Below are 22,655 nucleotides of genomic sequence, written 5' to 3' on the forward strand. Positions count from 1 at the left end.
TAATCAATAACAATAATTATCCCCTCCATTCTGTGGCTGAGTGATTCACTGCTTGCTAACAGAAAAGGGCTGCGGACCGTTGAGCGGAATTGAAGGAAAACGAAACTTCCGGAGGACTTATCATCCTCCCACTCCCTTCTCTCTACCTTCCTTTCCTCTGTATCCACTTCTAAAGCCTATTTCTGTCACTCTACATTCAAGCTTCTGCCTCCATCCCTGGGAAGCTTCTCCAAACTCCTTAATCCTCCACCTCCTATCCTCCCTCTAAGCAGACCACTGAAAAAAAGTTGACAACATCCGGTCCTCATTCACTCAGCCTACTGAGCCCACTCACAGAACTATCTTTCCCTTATTCCCCCTTCTTTTCTCCAGATGAAATCCTGCAACTAGGGATGTCCGGCCGCCCAACAACCTGCCCACCTAAACCCATTCCCTCCTGTCTTCTCCAGCCCATCTCTGGAGACCTTATCCCATTCCGCACTTTCCTCATCAACTCATCCCTGACTACTGGCTGCATTCCTCTCTGACATTAAGATGGACAGAATCTCTCCCCTCTTCAAGAAACCAACACTTGACCACTCTGTCAAAAACAAGAAACTGGTATCACTTATTTATTTTCTTTCTAAAACACTTGAGTGCATTGTCTCTCATTATCTCTCTCAGAATGATCTTTATGACCTTAACCAGTCAGGCTTCAAGGCAGCTCACTAAGACCACTGTCATATGTGTCACAAAAGCTCTCCGCTCTTCTAAAGCTGACTCGCTCCTCTGTTCTCACCTTCCTAGATCTATACGCTGCTTTCGAAAACCGTGAATCATCAGATCCTCCTTTCCACCCTCTCAGGGTTGGACGTCTCAGGCTCTGCACAATCTTGGCAGGTCCCTCCTACCAGGTGGTGTAGAGAGGATCTGTGTCTGTACCACGTGCGCTCACTACATGTGTCCCCCAAGCTCGGTTCTAGGCCTTGTCCTCTTTACACCAAGTCACTCGGCTCCGTCATATCCTCACAAGGTCTCTCCTATCATTGCTATACGGATTACACTCAACCACTTTTCTCCTTACCCCCCTTCTGACACCCAGTTGGCGACAGGCCTCTCTGTGTGCCTGGCAGATATCTCAGCTCGACAAAACAGAGCTCCTCTTCTCTAAAATGCTAATTAAAAGCACCACTGATAAAAATAAATCTCAGTAGTCTGACAACTTGCTTAAGCAGGGAAGGAGAGGAATTTCCACGCCTCAGTGCATTAACTGTTTTCCAGCATTTTGACAGATCGCAAGCAGAGTCGGATAAAAAGAAGTAACTTGATTTGGCATTCTTAATTGCGGAGGTGCATCTATTTCACAGCTGCCTGAAAAGCTGCCAATCAGCGACAGAGTTTCTAGCTTTAGCTTTTGACTCCAAGGCATTTAAAATGGGTGCGTTTGTCTGCTAAAGAGATAAAAAAAATATATGAAAAGAATGCAGGGTCAGGCATAGAGACTAATACATATCATAAAGAAACCTTTGGGGAGAAAATATTTTATATCCCCATAAAAAGTGAGAATAACATACCTAGTATGTAATCAGTATGTAAACATTCCTGTTTAGAGGGTTGTGTGTGTGTGTGTGTGTGTGTGTGAGGCTAACCTGTAACGATGTACGCTGAGAGTCGGGAAGCAAGTTCAGGGAGTGAATCATTTAATAAATCAATCAAAACATAATACAAAACAAGAAACACGAACAACGCACAGACATAAAACAGAAACAATGACAACTGGGGAAGAAACCAAAGGGAGTGACTTATAAAGGGCAGGTAATCAAGGAGGTGATGGAGTCCAGGTGAGTGTCATAATGCGCTGTTGCGCGTAACGATGGTGACAGGTGTGCCCCATAATGAGCAGCCTGGTGACCTAGAGGCCGGAGAGGGAGCACACGTGACATAACCACATTCTTTCCCTGGGTTTTTAATCTGGGCTTTATCATGACTGACTGATGACCTTGTACCTTTGGGGGGTTGAGTGGTCTAGAGGTCATCTGACCATCTCACCTTTGACTTGCAAGAGCATGAGTTTCTTGTAGGGCACAGCGCTGTTGTTGGACATCTGGTCGGAGATGTTGACACGACGCAGGTTGACACTGCTGAAGTTCTCCTTACTGGCCAGACCCGCCAGAGCCACCTCAGAGAATCCACTATTTTTATTCACTGGAACAAAGAGATGGAGCCATAAGTTAGATCAGTTATAAAGAAATACAATATACCATATAATTATTAGGAATCAGAACACCAGAACAGAATGGAAATGAACCTTATGATGGCATAGATGTGGTAAAGGAGTCAATGGAACGCAGACGTTCTTAACTGTACCGCAGTTGATTTGTAACGATGACATGAACATATGTTGGTGTTGACATCCATACAAGCAACATACGCAGATTTTTTTTTACCTCAAAACAATATGAAATAAACATTAAAACAATAGCCTAAATGTATAAATTTTGCGGGGGGGGGGGCAATTCCACTGTTTCGGTTGATTTCGATTGACCTCTGTACCGCATCTATAAAAGGTCAGCCATTATGGTATGGCAGTTGGTCAACCATGGTTTGCCTGCGCAATGAATTTGAAGATTATCGGCACTGTATGTTTGTTAGCTATCCAGACAGTTTTAGTGGAACGATTCCATTGTTTTCTAATTAACTGTCAATTATGCCAACATTTCATTCAAACAGTGCAGTCAAACCACAGCCATATACTGGCTGAAATCAGTTGACTTACAGACAAGATGTAAATGCAACAAGTACTGATATTGTATTGTAATAACACACAGCTTTCCAAGACAACAAGAATTGAGACATGTATGGCCTGTTTACATCAAGGCCATTTATCAAGGCAAATTATGCAGACAATTGGTTTTGGCATGAAAAGAGTGTTTTGCAACCCAGCCCACAGCACATTACTCAACCAATAATGGTAGAAAAACAACAGTGAACATTTGAATGATTGCTCTGCACAATACCAGGAAATTAAGGCAAGGTTGCATCCATAATGCGCTCTATTTCCCTATAAAGTGCACTACTTTTGACCAGAGCCCCGGTTAAAAGTAGTGAACTACATACGGGAATACTGTGCCATTTTGGGACTCAGACAAGGCATTTAAATATAGGTCACTTTTACAGCGTTTACGTCTGCTATCCCAGAATGCAATGTGTGAATGTATTTATAGAATAGAACTACAGTACAAGGCCTGAGTACCAGCTCCTCCTTGACCTACTGAAGCTGCCAACCGCACTCAAGCTCACCCATCCAACCTGATTTTAATCAGTTCAGGTACTGTAGTATAGGAAGGAAGCGAGTTATTAACATACGATTGAAAGTGTGCTCTGGAAAGTTTGCTGCCCTGGGAAGTGTGGGAAGTGTTGGAGAAAATTTTATCAGAGAGCTGTTGTGGTTCTGTTAATGTGTGTGTCTCAACTACAGTCACACATACTGTAAAGCAAGCAATTTAAAGCACAGCACACAGCATCCACCTCTGCATAGACTGACAATGCATTTACAACTGAATACAAGCACAATCAGATCTAAAACTTATTTTCCCCACATTCCTAGTTACCGAAACTCCCCCAACCACAAGCACTTTTGTAGATCCGAAGGGATGGATAGGTATAAGGTAAGCAATATGGCAAAATCCTATTGTGGACTAACCATAACCCTTCTAAGCCTTCATCCTCTTGCTCTAGATCAGGCCTATGTTGAGTCCCTGCTCTATGTACTCCCTCTCGTGTACTCACTCTTCTCTTGCTTCATCCTCTTGCTCTCCAGCAGGCCAACGTTGAGTCTCTGCTCTGTGTATTCGTGTCGGATGTCCTCTCTGGCCGCCAGCATCTTCAGAGGGTTCCTGGACGACTGGACGTTGCGCACTGGACGCACCGACCGCTTGTGCTCCACCATGGCTGAGGTCAGCCTAGGTCAGAAGTTAGGGTTCAACAGAAAGCAGGTGCCGGGTTTTTACAGTGTTGACTCACCCCTGACCTCTGCACTGTGTATTTGTGTGTGTGTGAGTGAATGTGTGCACATCCTTACTTGGGCATCTGGGTACCACCGAAGATGTCGTCAAAGTCGTCATTGATGTCCACCTTGCTGTTCATGTTGAGGGGCATCTCGGCCATGTGGCGGTAAAACTTGTCGAACATCTCATCATCCAGATTCATGACATCTTTGACCGTCTTCTTCGTCACTGTAATGGTGGATTCCTGCAGGCCGCCCACTGACGGGAGAAGCATGGAAGACAAGATGAGTAACATAACATTATGCTCAAGATGTCCTCAGTCGTCTGTTTTTAAAGATTCCAAAGATTCCAGTAACTTTAAGTAAATTACCTGTAGTTTTGCAACCCTAGACATAACCCAGTCACTAAGGCCTCGATAGACAGAGACCGTCGGTCCCAATTCGGTCCCAACCCCTCCCCCTTGGCTTTATATCTTCAATTTTTGCAGATCTGTAGGGTCTGGACAGGGCGGAACTTCCACCCTATTCCTTCCACCTTACAGATCTGCAAACATCACAGAGTTCGTGCCAAAGCGGAAGAGTTGGGAGCGAATTGGGAAAGACGGAGACAGTGTACTAGAACAAGGCACTTACCTTTACTGTTCAACTTGCTCAGGAAAGAGTCCAGCTTATCGAGTTTCCTGTCCGACTCCAGGTTCATGTCCGGTTTGGCCTCGATCTCTGCAAAGCAACACACAAGAGTTACTCTATGAATGGAGAGAGACTGACATCTACACTTAGCCAGCACGGGAATAGGGTGCCATTTGGGATTTCAATGAAATCAGAAGACATCTATCCACAAAAAAAATGTCAATCACAATAGCAATGAAGGTGACATCTGTCTCATGCATCAACACAGCGTTTAAGTTTGAGGGCAACCAAACACTATCCTGGGGATCATATTCTATCAGACATTGGTTTCCAGATAACAATGACCACACCAATGATTAATGTCACAGGGATTACACATGACAATTACAGGCGATATGATGCACACACAACAGCAAAATGAATTTTATAAAACACCTTCAGTATCAGATAAATCCTCCATTTCTTAAAGAATAAAAACAAAGACAATTGATTATAACCAAATGTTACCATTGGCAAAATAAGTATTGCACTGTAGTTTGGTCGTGAGTCAAACAGCACAGAGGCTACAATAGCTACGCAGTGATTGGATTATGTTGAGGTAATTCTTGACATATCAGTGCTAGTGTATTTTATATTGAGTGGTTGATACACACATTTTATGATGAAGATGAGTAATATAACATTATTCACAAGAACTCCTCAGTAGCGTTTACATTTGGGTCGGCATGTGTCTAATGACAGTACCCCAAACAACATAATGCAGTCACAACCAGGGGTTGGACAGAACATCTCATTAATTTACTCGCCCCATTAGCATGGATAGAGAAGCTTGCTAGTTATTTACGTACATGTTTGTAGTGGTGTGGGGGCTGTGCTTTGGCAAAGTGGGTGGGGTTATATCCTTCCTGTTTGGCCCTGTCCGGGGGTGTCCTCGGATGGGGCCACAGTGTCTCCTGACCCCTCCTGTCTCAGCCTCAAGTATTTATGCTGCAGTAGTTTATGTGTCGGGGGGCTAGGGTAAGTTTGTTATATCTGGAGTACTCCTGTCCTATTCGGTGTCCTGTGTGAATATAAGTGTGCTCTCTCTAATTCTCTCTTTCTCTCTCTCAGAGGACCTGAGCCCTAGGACCATGCCTCAGGACTACCTGACATGATGACTCCTTGCTGTCCCCAGTCCACCTGGCCATGCTGCTGCTCCAGTTTCAACTGTTCTGCCTTATTATTATTGGACCATGCTGGTCATTTATGAACATTTGAACATCTTGGCCGTGTTCTGTTATAATCTCCACCCGGCACAGCCAGAAGAGGACTGGCCACCCCACATAGCCTGGTTCCTCTCTAGGTTTCTTCCTAGGTTTTGGCCTTTCTAGGGAGTTTTTCCTAGCCACTGTGCTTCTGCACCTGCATTGCTTGCTGTTTGGGGTTTTAGGCTGGGTTTCTGTACAGCACTTTGAGATATCAGCTGATGTACGAAGGGCTATATAAATACATTTGATTTGATTTTGATTTGATGTTTGATTGGTCAGATAAATGCATGCGTGAGATGCGACTGAAATCTCACCGGAGAGGAGAGATCGACGGCAGGAAGCCTAGTGCTTAAGAGCATTGGGCCAGTAACTGAAAGATCGCTTGTTTGAATCCCAGAGAAAAATCTGTCAACATGCCCTTGGGCAAGGCACTTAAGTGCAATTGCTCCTGTAAGTTGCTCTGGATAGGAGCGTCTGCTAAATGACTAAAATGTAAAATGGGAGAGAGGTGGACATGGAGGGGGCTCGGCTTGATCAGCATGACATGACGTGAACTGGAATGTTTAGGCTATTACTAACGTTATAACGTTACAGAATTTTATACTTAGGCATATTTTTGGAACAAAAAATGACATTAACCGGTTCTCAAGATCTTAAAATAGAAGTTATATTCTGGAACACTAGAGATCACTTTCGTTCCAGGTTCCGTTTCTGTTCCTAAAATGTTTGTGTTCTTTTTCGGTTCTGTTCTGTTCCCTGAACCGGTTCTAACCCCTAGTCAAAACTATTTACTGTAAATAATATTAAAGGAAAATTCCACCCAAAAACAATATTTTGGTATTTGTTTCAATAGTCCATTGTTGACATAGACCCAAACTGTTTTGCGTGTCAGCAATCAAGTTTTCAAGATACAGAAATGATCCCCTTATGATGCAAATTGCATCATATGATGCAAATTGCATCATATGATGCTGCGTTTTGTATCATGTGACGCAAAATACATCATACAGAGATAATTCCTGTATTTTGAAAGATAGTTTTTGGGTGGAGTTTCCCTTTAAGGTAACTCATAGACCAGAGAGGAGAGAGAGGTTATTGTCCAATTATGATTTTTACTTTTCTCACAAAAACGTGAACTTGTTCAATCCTACTCAAAAGTTTAAAGCTTTGGATATGTGTAATAAACATGGTAGACAATCTGTCCAATGCTTTTGAATCCCTAAGGGTGAGGGAGAAAAGGGAAAAACTGAATTGGGCTACGGACCTTCCAGAGGCTTGGAGATGGCAGGAGTGGTGTTCTTGGGTTTGGAAGGGAGAGACGTCACAGGGTTCAGGAGAGCAGAAGGAGAAGCCAGACCTGAAACACACACAGATAGACAGACATTAACAATATAATTGGATGTTCCACCACATGGAACAACAGAAGAGATCTGAAAAGTTAGGGCATAATGTAAATGAACTACTGTAATGTAGGTCATGCTCCTTCTATTTTACAGACGTGTGTGTGTGTGTGTGTGTGTGTGTGTGTGTGTGTGTGTGTGTGTGTGTGTATATATACATACATACACATGTTGTGTTTGAGCTACTGTAGCGATACGCTAGCCACCCACCCAGCAGCAACAGTAGTACTGTAAGAGTAACTGTCTGTCAGTCAGTGTTTACAGTAATGCACCACGCTTCACTCAATCTCACTCAGCAGTAAACCTGACTCAACCAGGAACCGCCAAGACCCTCTGTACCACTGCTAACTGGATAATAGGAGACCAAACACATACTTTTCGGCCCGGTTGAAATACACACTGACTGCTGCTACTCTATGGGAGCTGGGAGGGTCTGGGAAGGCTGTAGGGAGAATTCTAGGCACTGGCTGCCAAAACAAACTGCAGGGTTAAATGGAATGAGTGTAACTGAATTGCGAATTGACACGGAAGACCACTATCCACTGACTGACACAAACCCTGGCTCCGTGTGCGCTCAGATGCGTGTGCAAATACTGTACATGTGTTTTTGTGCAAGTGTGCCCATTAGATGACCCGACCTTTCTTGACCATGCGTGCGGCCACAGTGAACTGTGTTGAGTCGTTAGCGGCCCCGTGGCCCTTGGACTTCCAGGCCTCTTCTTGGGCCACGATCAGCTGCTTCCTCTCATGGATAGACATCTCGATAGGCTGGTTCTGGTTTTCCGTAGTCTCCTCTCCCCCTCCCATCCTCTGCTTGGAGAACACAGAGACATTGGGATAGGGAGACTCTGGGTGTAATCAGTGATGTGAAATATTGTCTATGTACATAATGGCAGCCTATTACCTACAGTGCATTCAGGGAAGTATTCAGACCCCTTGACGTTTTCCACATTTTGTTACATTACAGCCTTGTTCTAAAATTGATCAAATATATTTTTTTCTTCATCAATCTACACACAATACCTCATAATGACAAAACGAAAACAGATTTAGAATTTTTAGCAAATTTATAAAAATAAAAAACAGTAATACCTAATTTACAAGTACTCAGACCCTTTACTGTGAGACTCGAAATTGAGCTCAAGTGCCTCCTGTTTCCATCTGTGGTAAATTCAATTGATTGGACATGATTTAGAAAGGCACACACATCTGTTTTGTTAAGGTCCCACAGTTGACAGTGCACGTCAGAGCAAAACCAAGCCATGAGGTCGAAAGAATTGGCCGTAGAGCTCCGAGACACGAAAGTGTCGAGGCACAGATCGGGGGAAGGGTACCAAAAGTTGTCTGCAGCATTGAAGGTCCCCAAGAACACAGTGGCCTCCATCATTCTTAAATGGATGAAGTTTGGAACCACCAGCTCTTCCTAGAGCTGGCCACCAGGCCAAACTGAGCAATCGGGGGATAAGGGCTTTGGTCAAGGGGGTGAATAAGAACCCGATGCTCACTCTGACAGAGCTCCAGAGTTCCTCTGTAGAGATGGGAGAATCTTCCAGAAGGACAACCATCAAAACCAGCAGTCCATCAATCAGGCCTTTATGGTAGAGTGGCCAGACAGAAACCATCATCAGTAAAAGGCAATTGACAGCCCGCTTGCAGTTTGCCAAAAGGCACCTAAAGACTCTCAGACCATGAGAAACAAAATAGTCTGGTCTGATGAAACCAAGATTGAACTATTTGGCCTGACTGTCAAGTTTCACATCTGGAGGAAACCTGGCACCATCCCTACAGTGAAGCATGGTGGTGGCAGAATCATGCTGTGGGAAGTTTTTCAGTGGTAGGGACTGGGAGACTAGTCAGGATAGAGGGAAAGATGAATGGAGCCAAGTACAGAGAGATCCTTGATGAAAACCTGCTCCAAAGCACTCAGAACCTCAGACTGGGGAGAAGGTTCTCCTTCCAACAGGACAACACAGCCAAGCACACAGCCAAGACAATGCAGCAGTGGCATCAGGACAAGTCTCTGAATGTCCTTGAGTGGTCCAGCCAGAGTCTGAACTTGAACCTGATTGAACATCTCTGGAGAGACCTGAAAATAGCTGTGCAGCGACACTCTCCATCCAACCTGACAAAGCTTGAGGATATGCAGAGAAGAATGGGAGAAACTCCCCAAATACAGCTGTGCCAAGCTGGTAGTGTCATACCCGAGAAGAATCGAGGCTATAATTGCTTACAAAGGTGTTTCAACAAAGTACTGAGTAAAGGGTCAAAATACTTACGTAACTGTGAATTCACTTTTTACACACACACGAAGTAGGAAGTTTACGTACACTTAGGTTGGAGTCATTAAAACCACTCCACATGTTACTTGTTAAGAAACTATAGTTTTGGCAAGTCGGTTAGGACATCTACTTTGTGCATGACACAAGTCATTTTTCCAACAATTGTTTACAGACAGATTATTTCACTGTATCACAATTCCAGTGGGTCAGAAGTTTACATACACTAAGTTAACTGTGCCTTTAAACAGCTTGGTAAATTCCAGAAAATTATGTCATGGCTTTAGAAGCTTCTGATAGGCTATTTGACATAATTTGAGTCAATTGGAGGTGTACCAGTGAATGTATTTCAAGGCCTACCTTCAAACTCAGTGCCGCTTTCCTTGACATCATGGGAAATTCAAAAGAAATCAGCCAAGACCTCATAAATAAAATTGTAGGCCTCCACAAGTCTGGTTCACCCTTGGGAGCAATTTCCAAATGCCTGAAGGTACCACGTTCATCTGTTCAAATAATAGTACGCAAGTATAAACACCATGGGACCAAGCAGCCGTCATACCGCTCAGGAAGGAGACGCGTCCTGTCTCCTAGAGATGAATATACTTTAGTACAAAAAGTGCAAATCAATCCCTGAACAACAGCAAAGGACCTTGTGAAGATGCTGGAGGAAACAGGTACAAAAGTATCTATATCCACAGTAAAACGAGTCCTATATCGACATAACCTGAAAGGCCGCTCAGCAATGAAGAAGCCACTGCTCCAAAATCTGTTTGGCCGTAATGACCATTGTTATGTTTGGAGGGAAAGGGGTAGGCATGCATGCCGAAGAACACCATCACAACCGTGAAGCACGGGGGTGGCAGCATCATGTTGTGGGGGTGCTTTGCTGCAGGAGGGACTGGTGCACTTCACAAAAAAGATGGCATCATGAGGGAGGACAATTATGTGGATATATTGAAGCTACATCTCAAAACATCAGTCAGCAAGTTAAAGCTTGGTCGCAAATGGGTGTTCCAAATGGACAATGACCCCAAGCATACTTCCAAAGTTGTGGCAAAATGGCTTGAGGACAACAAAGTCAAGCTATTGGCGTGACCGTTTCAAAGCCTTGACCTCAATCCTATACAACATTTGTGGGCAGACCTGAAAAATCATGTGCAAGCAAGGCCTACAAACCTGACTCAGTTACACCAGCTCTGTAAGGAGGAATGGGCCAAAATTCACCCAACTGATTGTGGGAAATTTGTGGAAGGCTACCTGAAATGTTTTTATGTCATTATGGGGCATTTTGTATAGATTGGATTTTGTGTAGATTGGATTTTTAAAAAAAATCTATTTTAGAATAAGGCTGTAACAAAATGTGGAAAAAGTCAAGGGGTCAAGGGGCCTGAATAAAAAAGTCAAGGGGCCAGAATGCAATGTATAGTGCACTACTTTTGATGGACCCTGGAATAGGTCCCCCCCTTTATATAGCCTCACTATTGTTATTTTATTGCTGCTGTTTAATTATTTATTACATTTTTTACTTATCTATTTTTAACTTAGCACTTATTTTTCTTAACTTCTTAAAATCATTGTTGGTTAAGGGCTTGTAAGTAAGCATTTCACTGTAAGGTCACCTGTTGTGACAAATAACATTTGATTTGATTTCACTCACTCTCCTCTGAACAGTTGATGTAGAGATGGGTCTGTTACTTGAGCTCAGTGAAACAATTATTTGGGCTGCAATTTCTGAGGCTGGTACTTATCCTGAACTTATCCTCTGCAGCAGAAGTAACTCTTGCCCTTCCTTTCTTGTGGCGGTCCTCACGAGAGCCAGTTTCATCATAGCGCTTGATGGTTTTGCGACCACATTTGAAGAAACTTTAAAAGTTCTTGACATTTTCCAGATTGACTGAGCTTCATGTCTTGAAGTAATAATGGACTGTCATTTCTCTTTTCTTATTTGAGGTGTTCTTTCCATAATATGGACTTATCTTCTGCATGCCACCCATACCTTATCACAACAAAACTGATTGGCACAATCGCATTAAGGAAAGAAATTCCACAAATTAACAAGGCACACCTGTTAATTAAAATGCATTCCAGGTGACTACCTCATGAAGCTGGTTGAGAGAATGCCAAGAGTGTGCAAAGCTGTCATCAAGGCAAAGGGTAGCTACTTTGAAGAATTTAAAATATATTTTTATTTGCTTAACACTTTTTTGGTTACTACATGATTCCATATGTGTTATTTCATAGTTTTGATGTCTTCAACCATTATTCCACAATGTAGAAAAACCTTGGAATGACCAAAATGGTACTGTTTGTAGCATCAAAGCTATTACGCAACTAGGCTATGTACCGTCAAAGCTACAGATCCATAGAACCAAAGCTCTAGAAGCACTGACCGTCAAATCTATAGTAAATTATAAATAACCATGCTCTTCATTGGCAGAACTAGGCGTTTGGAAGAGTAGGCATGTTTTTAAATAGGCCATGAAAAAAGTTGCCTCAGAATTGTGCTGCGGCGGTAGGACAGGGAGAGCAGCAGCAGAGCAACATCATTACAATGCCTGCAGACATATGGATAGCACTTTAGGAGTAAGGACAACTATAGAGACCGTATAGAACTGTAGGGTAGCGGATTTAACACACAAGCTCACAGCAGCTCACACAGGCTCAAAGCCTGGGCTTTTTTTGAGAGAGCATACAGTAATGGATATAGTGAATGCTATGCATCCATATAGTAGATGAGCTTACCATGCAAAGCCTACAGATGCATGCATGATATTTGGTGTAGATACTAAGCACATTACTACTCAATAACACTAACTGCATAAAGCAGGTAGGTAGGCTATGCAGGCTGGCTATAGTATCCAGGTCATCAAACTGGATGCCTGATCTCACCTGGCTGTACTGATCAAGACAGTGACTAATATCATTGTCAGGGAAATCAGGAGGAGAGAAAGTGGAGGTAAAGACCGGCTCCTACGGAGGGAGGGCCATGGAAGTCACAGACAGAAAGGTCAAACGGAAGAATCAATGACAGAGGGGAATAAACATTAGATGGAAAAACCAGGATACCGCCAACCCAATATGCAACTGTACTTTGACAAAGGTTTGTAAATGTGGATTGTTGTCATGGCCTGCCCGCACAACTTCATTCAACACAAACAATGTCATGCAGTTTATGAGTCTGGATTTAAATGTCTGTATAGACAGGGACTACGAGCTGGTGAATTGGTTTCAGAATTACGCCTGAAACCAAGGCTGCAACCCAAATGGCACCCTATTCTCCACATAGTGCACTACCTTTGACCCTCGCAAAATCCCTTTATAGGGAATAAGGGGCTATTTGGGATGCAAAGCCATGCCATCACCACTTTATACAACAAGCCTTGAGACTTGAAGCTACAGCAACAACCACATTAACGACATCTGATAAGCAGCAGGACTGAATTTGAGTAGATCAATATGACAACACACCATCACCATGGTAATAAATTAAAACATTGATAGGGTTGCACATTTCTGGACACTTAACCCAAATTCCCAGGCTTTTCAAGAAATCCAAGTTGGAAGATTTCCCAAATCAGGTGGGAATAATAAATACAGGAATCCTCCAAACAGGATTTCTGGAAAACCTGGTAAAGTTACCAGAATTTTGCAACCCTATGTAAAAAAAAAAAAGAGACCACACCCCTGTCATTAGTGCCTTACCCCCTCAAGCATCAATACTACTGTGTATAAAACACCATACCAACAACACACCAGGGTATGTGTTAGGTTCCCCGCTATAACACACTGGTCTTACCCAGAGCTGATCAGACACAACCAACTCATTAATCAGCATCCCTTCTTCCTAAAGGACAACCAGGAGAAAAAGGACAAGTGTTGTCTGTAGACTAAGTTGTCATCCGATTGGCTGAGGCTAAGCTAAAACATCAACCTCTACCTCAGCACCCTATAAACCTTAACTGACTATTGAGATGTTGACTTTGAAATACAAGCTATATTCTTGTCAGGTGTCATTTAAACCAGGGGTTCCCAATCCTTCCCTCTCCCTATATTAAATACAAACACCAGCTTTATTTTTTTTATTTTTTTATTTAAGGGACCTAGGAAAATGAAGCTCATTTCCTTCAATTTTACGTGGTTTAACAAGTTAATTACATCTTTTAGGTTCGAAGACGAAGAAAAGTTTAGAGCTGATTTCACCAAATATGTAATGCTCGACGACTCATTCCGGGCAGCCGAGCGGAAATGGAGGAAAACTCGCCTCCCTGCGGACCTGGCATCCTTTCACTCCCTCCTCTCTACATTTTCCTCCTTTTAGGAAGCTCTTTGCCACCTTCTCCTCCCTCCTGAATCCCCCTCCCTCTCTGCAGATGACTTCGTCAACCATTTTGAAAAGAAGGTCGACGACATCCGATCCTCGTTTGCTAAGTCAAACGACACCGCTGGTTCTGCTCACACTGCCCTACCCTGTGCTCTGACCTCTTTCTCCCCTCTCTCCAGATGAAATCTCGCGTCTTGTGACGGCCGGCCGCCCAACAACCTGCCCGCTATCCCCTCCTCTCTTCTCCAGACCATTTCCGGAGACCTTCTCCCTTACCTCACCTCGCTCATCAACTCATCCCTGACCGCTGGCTACGTCCCTTCCGTCTTCAAGAGAGCGAGAGTTGCACCCCTTCTGAAAAACCTATACTCGATCCCTCCGATGTCAACAACTACAGACCAGTATCCCTTCTTTCTTTTCTCTCCAAAACTCTTGAACGTGCCGTCCTTGAGCTCTCCCCGCTATCTCTCTCAGAATGACCTTCTTGATCCAAATCAGTCAGGTTTCAAGACTAGTCATTCAACTGAGACTGCTCTTCTCTGCATCACGGAGGCGCTCCGCACTGCTAAAGCTAACTCTCTCTCCTCTGCTCTCATCCTTCTAGACCTATCGGCTGCCTTCGATACTGTGAACCATCAGATCCTCCTCTCCACCCTCTCCGAGTTGGGCATCTCCGGCGCCCACGCTGGATTGCGTCCTACCTGACAGGTCGCTCCTACCAGGTGGCGTGGCGAGAATCTGTCTCCTCACCACGCGCTCTCACCACTGGTGTCCCCAGGGCTCTGTTCTAGGCCCTCTCCTATTCTCGCTATACACCAAGTCACTTGGCTCTGTCATAACCTCACATGGTCTCTCCTATCATTGCTATGCAGACGACACACAATTAATCTTCTCCCCTTTCCCCCTTCTGATGACCAGGTGGCAAGCATCTCTGCATGTCTGGCAGACATATCAGTGTGGATGACGGATCACCACCTCAAGCTGAACCTCGGCAAGACGGAGCTGCTCTTCCTCCCGGGAAGGACTGCCCGTTCCATGATCTCGCCATCACGGTTGACAACTCCATTGTGTCCTCCTCCCAGAGCGCTAAGAACCTTGGTGTGATCCTGGACAACACCCTGTCGTTCTCAACTAACATCAAGGCGGTGGCCCGTTCCTGTAGGTTCATGCTCTACAACATCCGACGACCCTGCCTCACACAGGAAGGTCCTAATCCAGGCACTTGTCATCTCCCGTCTGGATTACTGCAACTCGCTGTTGGCTGGGCTCCCTGCCTGTGCCATTAAACCCCTACAACTCATCCAGAACGCCGCAGCCCGTCTGGTGTTCAACCTTCCCAAGTTCTCTCACGTCACCCCGCTCCTCCGCTCTCTCCACTGGCTTCCAGTTGAAGCTCGCATCCGCTACAAGACCATGGTGCTTGCCTACGGAGCTGTGAGGGGAACGGCACCTCAGTACCTCCAGGCTCTGATCAGGCCCTACACCCAAACAAGGGCACTGCGTTCATCCACCTCTGGCCTGCTCGCCTCCCTACCACTGAGGAAGTACAGTTCCCGCTCAGCCCAGTCAAAACTGTTCGCTGCTCTGGCCCCCCAATGGTGGAACAAACTCCCTCACGATGCCAGGACAGCGGAGTCAATCACCACCTTCCGGAGACACCTGAAACCCCACCTCTTTAAGGAATACCTAGGATAGGATAAAGTAATCCTTCTCACCCCCCCCTTAAAAGATTTAGATGCACTATTGTAAAGTGGCTGTTCCACTGGATGTCATAAGGTGAATGCACCAATTTGTAAGTCGCTCTGGATAAGAGCGTCTGCTAAATGACTTAAATGTAAATGTAAATATTATTCCACTACCAAATGTTTTATGATCACTTATATGAACACTTTTTTAAATTAAATGACACATACTCTTTTAGAGAAAGTGATTCGATCAATTGTCACCTATCAGAGACACATTCTCAATCTATCAAATCAAGACGCATACACATACACCATATGGGGGTCGATGCCCCTTAGGTTGGGAACCCCTGATTTAAACAATGTTTTTCGGATCACCAGTCCCTGAAGTTGCTGTGAGCTGTACCTTTAACATTTTAAGCAATGATTCAGTATAGTTCAAACTCTTAAAATTCAATGACATCCTAGAAAATAATCTCATAAAGGGGTTGCCTTTCCTGATTTCTAATTCCTACTGTATTGTAGGCTACATTATATCTCCTTTGACGTCAGAGGGACATGGTTTTGATTGAGCCTCCTGGCCAAGCTGAATGGGAGGTTAAAACAAAAACATCCATCCATCCTTGACCTCATTTGAAGCCCTAAGACGGGAGTATTTCAGTTGATTCACTGCTCTTCTCTTTTATGCTTTGATCCTATACATTTAGTTTCCTCACCGTTCTTATCTTACTCTACAGAGTTAAAAGATCAGGTCCCATAGTCATAAAGTGTCTCAGAGTAGGAGTGTCGACCTCGGATCAGACCCACCCCCGTGTAATCTTGTTCATTATGATTTAAAGGGAAAACTTACTCTAAAAGAGCACTCCTACTATAAGACGCATGATCAATTCAGACGACTCAGGCCAGACAACAGCCTCCTTTTGGTTTCACGAGGGGGGAAGGAAATCAAGTTTATCGCAAAATCTTCAGAGGCTGTCATAACTTGATAAATGGCAGCTGTCATCGCATGTGTAATCTATCATAGTAGGCGTAAAAGAAACGCCTAAAACGAATTCCCCTATATACTGGTCTTGACGAGAAAAAAAAAAAAGAACTGTCAGGGGAGTTTCTCTTCTGCACTGTTCCACCAATCCGGTAAATGTGGAGGAGGAGTTTAAGAGGGAGTGTCGCCGAAAGCGGAAGTCGAGTCACAGGTTCTTTTTTCATTTCCCCTGAAACCGGAACATCCAGTTGTTGGCGACTCGGCAGAGGTTACCACGTGGAACACTGAGGAATGTTTTCATTCAGTTATGTCAATTACACCCGTACTGTGAAAAAATAAAAATAAAAACTGACCAAAGCAACGGAAAGAAAATAGGATTGGTGAGCCAAAACAAAACATGGTATTTCTGCTTCGGTGATTGGACAGAGAATAGGCGAGGTTGTGAATAGTTCAAAACAGAGAGGTAAAGTGTAAAAAATCTCCCCACACCACTTAAAAACCCTCATGCAAACATAACTAAAGTGCGCACGCAGAAATTTGAAATAAAAGGTTTATTTTGAATGTCAGAAATACACGCAAACAGAAGGAAAGACAAATAGATAGAATAGGAGAAATGACATAGAACATGCATTGGTTATTGTAGGCTAAAGACAAGATACAGAAATTACAACAAACATGCATTAGATTCATATCCTACACTTCATGCCTGCCAAATAAATGTGCAAAACCACAACGGATATGTGATATCAATTAATCCAATTCCTGATACTGCTCAGGAAGTTATCTTGACCAGAATACCGGATTTAAGGAAATGATGCCAACCTTAATCTGGTCTTCTTAGTATTACATTTATTTGAAAACTACTGTACAATGTCTTCAGAATACACACATGGTGAGATAGCCTAAGTTCCTTGTCTAAATGGCTTACAGAATATGGTAAAACAGTGTAAATACAGTACTACTGATATAGGCCTACTACTCGTTTCCAAAATCAAAATAAACACCAATGACTATCATATTTTAGTGTAAGTGCAGTTTAAGATATGCACAGCAATTCTGGCCTCAATAAGCTTATAAGCATGATAAGAAGCATGATTTATAAGTGATTCTAACATGACTGAGATGAAAAGGAAAAGACATACAGACACACCCACACAATATCGATGACAATACACAACCCCTCTGTTTAGAGATATCCACAACTGTGTCTTGATATGAATTTACAACGAGTTCATATTAAACCAACAATTTTACTTTATTTATGGTTCATCGATACCAGTTAAAGGTGTCTAAAGGCGATAGCTGAAAGAAGCGACAACATCTGCACATGGCAAAAGGATTCATTCATTCAGGCAAGTGTTCTTACAATTTCCCCTGTTGGGATTCCTTGATTGGAAAAGTAGAAAGCAAATTAAGGGGTTTGTGATTTCCCCCCAAAATATGCCTTAACTGCCTGATTGACTCTTTCATTACATAAAAGTGTCGGACAAAATACTTTAACCATGTGCTGGTGAAAAGTCTTTAGTAGAGGTATAGTTTTCTGTTGATAAAGGAGCGTACCGTAGAGTGTATACAGTAGTGAGTCAGGTTACCTTCTTCTTGAAGCTTTGCTCCACCTCCCATAGCTGAGCGTGACGTTCTGACACGGCCACCTTCACCACATCCTGCTTCCGATTAATCCTGTTCCTCCAGTCCTCCTCGCCACTCTTCTTCAACAGGGCCAGCCTGTGGGGGGGGTTGGGAGAGAGATGTCAGTCTTGGTTCTGCCAAGGGGCCATGGTTGTATAACACAGAGACACACGTAATACAGCACGCACAGTGGATTGTTTGAGCCACCTGTCCAATACAAGGTCAATTGGATCAATGACAACGAGCTGTGAGAGATGGATGATAAACCATTCCCCCTATGGTCTCAGCTCAGTCATAAAGTCAGAACCTAGACTAGGTCCATTGTTTAGAATTTGGAATCTTTCCCCTATTCTACAAGGAGCCAATCAGAGCGCCGGGAAGGTCTGGATGCTTAAACGACTCCATGTTTGGGTTTAGTGCGTATCCTCCAAAAGTGTGAAATGGCAACCTATTCCCTATATAGTGAACTACTTTGACCAGTAACACAATCAAAAGTAGAGCGCTATATATGGAATAGAGTGCCATTTGGGACACAGGCGAACAGAACAGAGCTGAGAATAAATAGAGCAGGTCAGACCACAGGCATAGCATCAGCCTCAGCCATGGACCTGGACCATAGCTACACACACTGATGGTGACGGTCAGTCAGGATGGAACCCGAGTTGGGAGTCTGCTGCCAATGTTTGATTTAGCTTCATTTCAAATCTCTACCAGAGGAAGAGCTGAAGGAGTTTCTTCTTATAAACATCATCAAAGTAAACAGTAAATTGTACCATTGGCAATGGAGATATTATATAGACTTCATACACTACATGGCCAAAAGTATATAGACAAACCTTCAAATGAGTGGATTCGGCTATTTCAGCCACACCCGTTGCTGACAGGTGTATAACATTGAGCACACAGCCATGTAATTTCCATAGACAGACATTGGCAATAGAACAGCCTTACTGAAGAACTTAGTGACTTCCAATGTGGCACTGTCATGGGATGCCACCTTTCCAACAAGTCAGTTTGTCAAATTTCTGCCCTGTTAGAGCTGCCCTGGTCAACTCTAAGTGCTGTTATTGTGAAGTGGAAGTGTCTAAGCGGAAAAGTGGTCGGGCACACAAGCTCACAGAATGGGACTGCAGAGTGCTGTCATGTGTTGCAACACTCTACCGAGTTCCAAACTGTCTCTGGAAGCAACATCAGCACAAGAACTGTTTGTCGGGAGCTTCAAGAAATGGGTTTCCATTGCCAAGCAGCCGCGCACACACAAGCTTAAGATCACCATGTGCAATGCCAAGCATTGTCTGGAGTTGTGTAAAGCTCGCCACCATTGAACCCAAACAGTGGAAACACATCCTCTGGAGTGATAAAATCACGCTTTGCCATTTGGTAGTCCAATGGCTGAATCTGGGTTTGGCGGATGCCACCTTTGGGATGAATTGGAATGCCACCTGGGAGCCAGGCCATATCGCCCAACATCAGTGCCCGACATCACGAATATTCGTGCCTGAATGGAAGCAAGTCCCCGCAGCGATGTTCTAACATCTAGTGGAAAGCCTTCCCAGTGGAGGATGTTATAGCAGCAAAGGGGGGACCAACTCCATATTAACGCCCATGATTTTGGAATGAAATGAGCAGGTGTCCACATACATTTGGCCATGTTGTGTAGGTAGAAATACTGTAGTCAGCAAATGAAATGAAGCTACAAATGGGCACATACTGTAACCTTTAAATATACTACATAGTGCTGACAAGTAAAAGCAAAGCTATAATCCCCTAAGACTGTGAAATGGCTCCTACTGTTCCTCCTAACACCTACGCTGCTACTAAAATCATTATGGATTATTACCACTACGATTTTGTTCATTGATTGCCATGATCATCAGTATCTATTTATCCTGGTACTGCTCACTATTAGTCCTGTTCGCATGTGTACGTCGACAACTCAATAGCCCATAATGATCAAATGAAAACGTGTCGAATATGAAATACAGAAAAAAATCAAATTTACATACATAAATATTCACACCCCTGACTCAATACCTTTTAGAAGCACCTTTGGCAGCGATAACAGCCGTGAGTCTTTCAAGTGCTTTCCACACCTGGATTGTGCAGCATTTGCCCATTATTATTATTTTAATTATTCAAGCTCCGTTAAATTGGTTGTTGATCATTGCTAGACAACCATTTTCAGGTCTTGCCAAAGATTTTCAAGTAGATTTACGTCAAAATGGTAACTCGGCCACTCAGGAACATTCACTGTTTTAATTGTAAGCAACTCCTGTGTAGATTTGGCCTTTTGTTTTAGGTTATTGTCCAGCTGAAAGGTGAATTAATCTCCCAGTGTCTGGTGGAAAGTAAACTGAGCCAAGTTTTCCTCTAGGATTTTGCCTGTGCTTAGCTACATTCAGTACATTTTTTTTCTTCCTGAAAAACTCCCCAGTCCTTAACGATTACAAGCATACCCATAGCATGATGCTGCCACCACTGTGCATGAAAATTTGGAGAGTGGTACTCAGTAATGGGTTGTATTGGATTTGCCCCAAACATAAAACTTTGTCATCAGGACAAAAAATTATTGCTTTGCCACATTACTTCAGTGCCTTGTTGCAAACAGGATGCATGTTTTGGAATATTTTTCATCTGTACAGGCTTCCTTCCTTTCACTCTGTCAATTAGGTTAGTATTGTAGAGTAACTACAATGTTGTTGATACATCCTCAACTTTTTCCTATCACAGCCATTAAACTGTGTAACTGTTTTAAAGTCACCATTGGCCTCATGGTGAAATCCCTGAGCGGTTTCCTTCCTCTCCAGCAAGTTAGGAAGGACGCCTGTGTGCGTCGGGTGTGTCGATACACCATTCAAAGTGAAATTAATAACTTCAACATGCTTTTTTTTGTTGCCTCTTACTTGTGAACTGTTTTTAGCCGTGCCATAGCAAAGGGGTTGAATACTTATTGAGCCAAGACATTTCATCTTTAATTACAATGTAAAAAAAATTTAAAAAATAATTCCACTTTGACATTATGGGGTATTGTGTGTAGGCCAGTGACATAATCTCAATGTAATCCATTTGTTATTCAGGCTGTAACACAACAAAATGTGGAAAAAGGCAAGTGGTGTGTATACTTTCTGAAGGCACTGTATATATTATAATTCTATGTATACTCCTTTTTCCAGTCACTTTTCAGCCTCATTTACATGTTTATCTGCCTATCACGCCTACACTGGCACTCTGCACACACATGAACACCCTCACACACCAACCCACCTTATGCTGTTGACATACTGTTTACTATTATTATTATTTATCCTGCTACCAGTCTCTTTCTCCTAATCGCCCGCCGAAAATAACTGTATATAGCTTCCCGTATTATTTCTTATGTTTTCTGTATTATATATTTACGTAAATTATTTATTATAGTATATTAATATTGATTACTGCACTGTTACAAGTTAAGCATTTCACTGTATCTGTGCATCTGACAAAACATTAACTTGAAGGCAGACATTCTACTGTAAGCAGAATCACATAAATCCAAATCATAGTCAAAGTCATAATGGGGCGGTTTCACGGACACAGATTAAGCCTGGCGCATAGGGCTCTGGTCAAAATGTGTGCACTATATAGGGGATGGGGTGCCATTTGGGACACATCCCTAGTAGGAGGCAGGACATAGTGGTCATAAAGCCTGGGTCAGTGGTACCCCTCTGTTCCTCTCAAAAACACCCCTATGTCCCAAATGAGTGGGCGTACAATGATGGATGCATCGTGCACTTCATGGATGATTCAAGAGGACAAACTCAATTTTGCACACGCACACACAGACAGAGTTTTGAAAGGACGAGGTGGGATTGACACGCTTCCGTGACAGAAACACACAGACACACACAGCTTTTGCTAGTCGTTGGAAGCAAATGTTGTTCCATTATGTCACCAATCAATTTAAAAGCCAATCAATGGCCAGCTTGGTGACATGGAGAACAGATAGAAACATGCTTATCTAATTGATTGGATGTGCAAAACCATCACCGGTCTGTAATACTGATGGATCGGAAACATTCCTGTTCCTTGAACTAGATTTAAAAATCACGACTCCACACATATTCTGCATTCCCCATTTGCTACAGAACATGACAAAACAACACTGACTACAATTGACAGCTAGTTACAGTAGTTCATAGAGACTAGTGTATGTAAACTACTGACCCACTGGAATTGCGGTACAGTGAACTATAAGTGAAATAACCTGTCTAAACCATTGTTGGAAAATAACTGATGCCCTAATCGACTTGCCAAAACTATAGTTTTTTAAAATTAATTTGTGGAGGTGTTTAAAAACAAGTTCTAATGACTCCAACCTAAGAGTACGTAAACTTCCGACTTCAACTCTACCTGTCTTTATAAAGTTCCCACAGCTGACAGTGCATGTCAGAGCATAAAACCAAGTCAAGAGGTCGAAGGAATTGTCCATAGGACTCCGAGACAGGATTGTGCACAGATCTATAT

At 43.2% G+C, this 22,655-nt stretch overlaps 1 protein-coding gene across 5 annotated transcripts in view; it reads right to left on the reverse strand.

Annotated features, from left to right (window-relative positions):
• Positions 1-22,655, reverse strand: part of LOC118374700 (supervillin-like) — a 115,027-nt gene that overhangs the window by 30,093 nt on the left and 62,279 nt on the right. For 3 of the 5 annotated variants that reach the window (XM_035761183.2, XM_035761220.2, XM_035761258.2), the window contains 8 exons: positions 18,116-18,248; positions 13,335-13,382; positions 7,901-8,075; positions 7,127-7,219; positions 4,619-4,705; positions 4,061-4,244; positions 3,769-3,941; positions 2,029-2,184 (listed from right to left, as the gene is read on the reverse strand). In XM_035761183.2, coding sequence (XP_035617076.1) covers positions 2,029-2,184; positions 3,769-3,941; positions 4,061-4,244; positions 4,619-4,705; positions 7,127-7,219; positions 7,901-8,075; positions 13,335-13,382; positions 18,116-18,248 — 1,049 coding nt within the window. The remainder of the gene's footprint in view (positions 1-2,028; positions 2,185-3,768; positions 3,942-4,060; positions 4,245-4,618; positions 4,706-7,126; positions 7,220-7,900; positions 8,076-13,334; positions 13,383-18,115; positions 18,249-22,655) is intronic. The other 2 variants (XM_035761207.2, XM_035761211.2) reach the window with 2 other exon arrangements.

Source organism: Oncorhynchus keta, chromosome 4 (genome assembly GCF_023373465.1).
Source record: "Oncorhynchus keta strain PuntledgeMale-10-30-2019 chromosome 4, Oket_V2, whole genome shotgun sequence".
Taxonomy (NCBI): domain Eukaryota; kingdom Metazoa; phylum Chordata; class Actinopteri; order Salmoniformes; family Salmonidae; genus Oncorhynchus; species Oncorhynchus keta.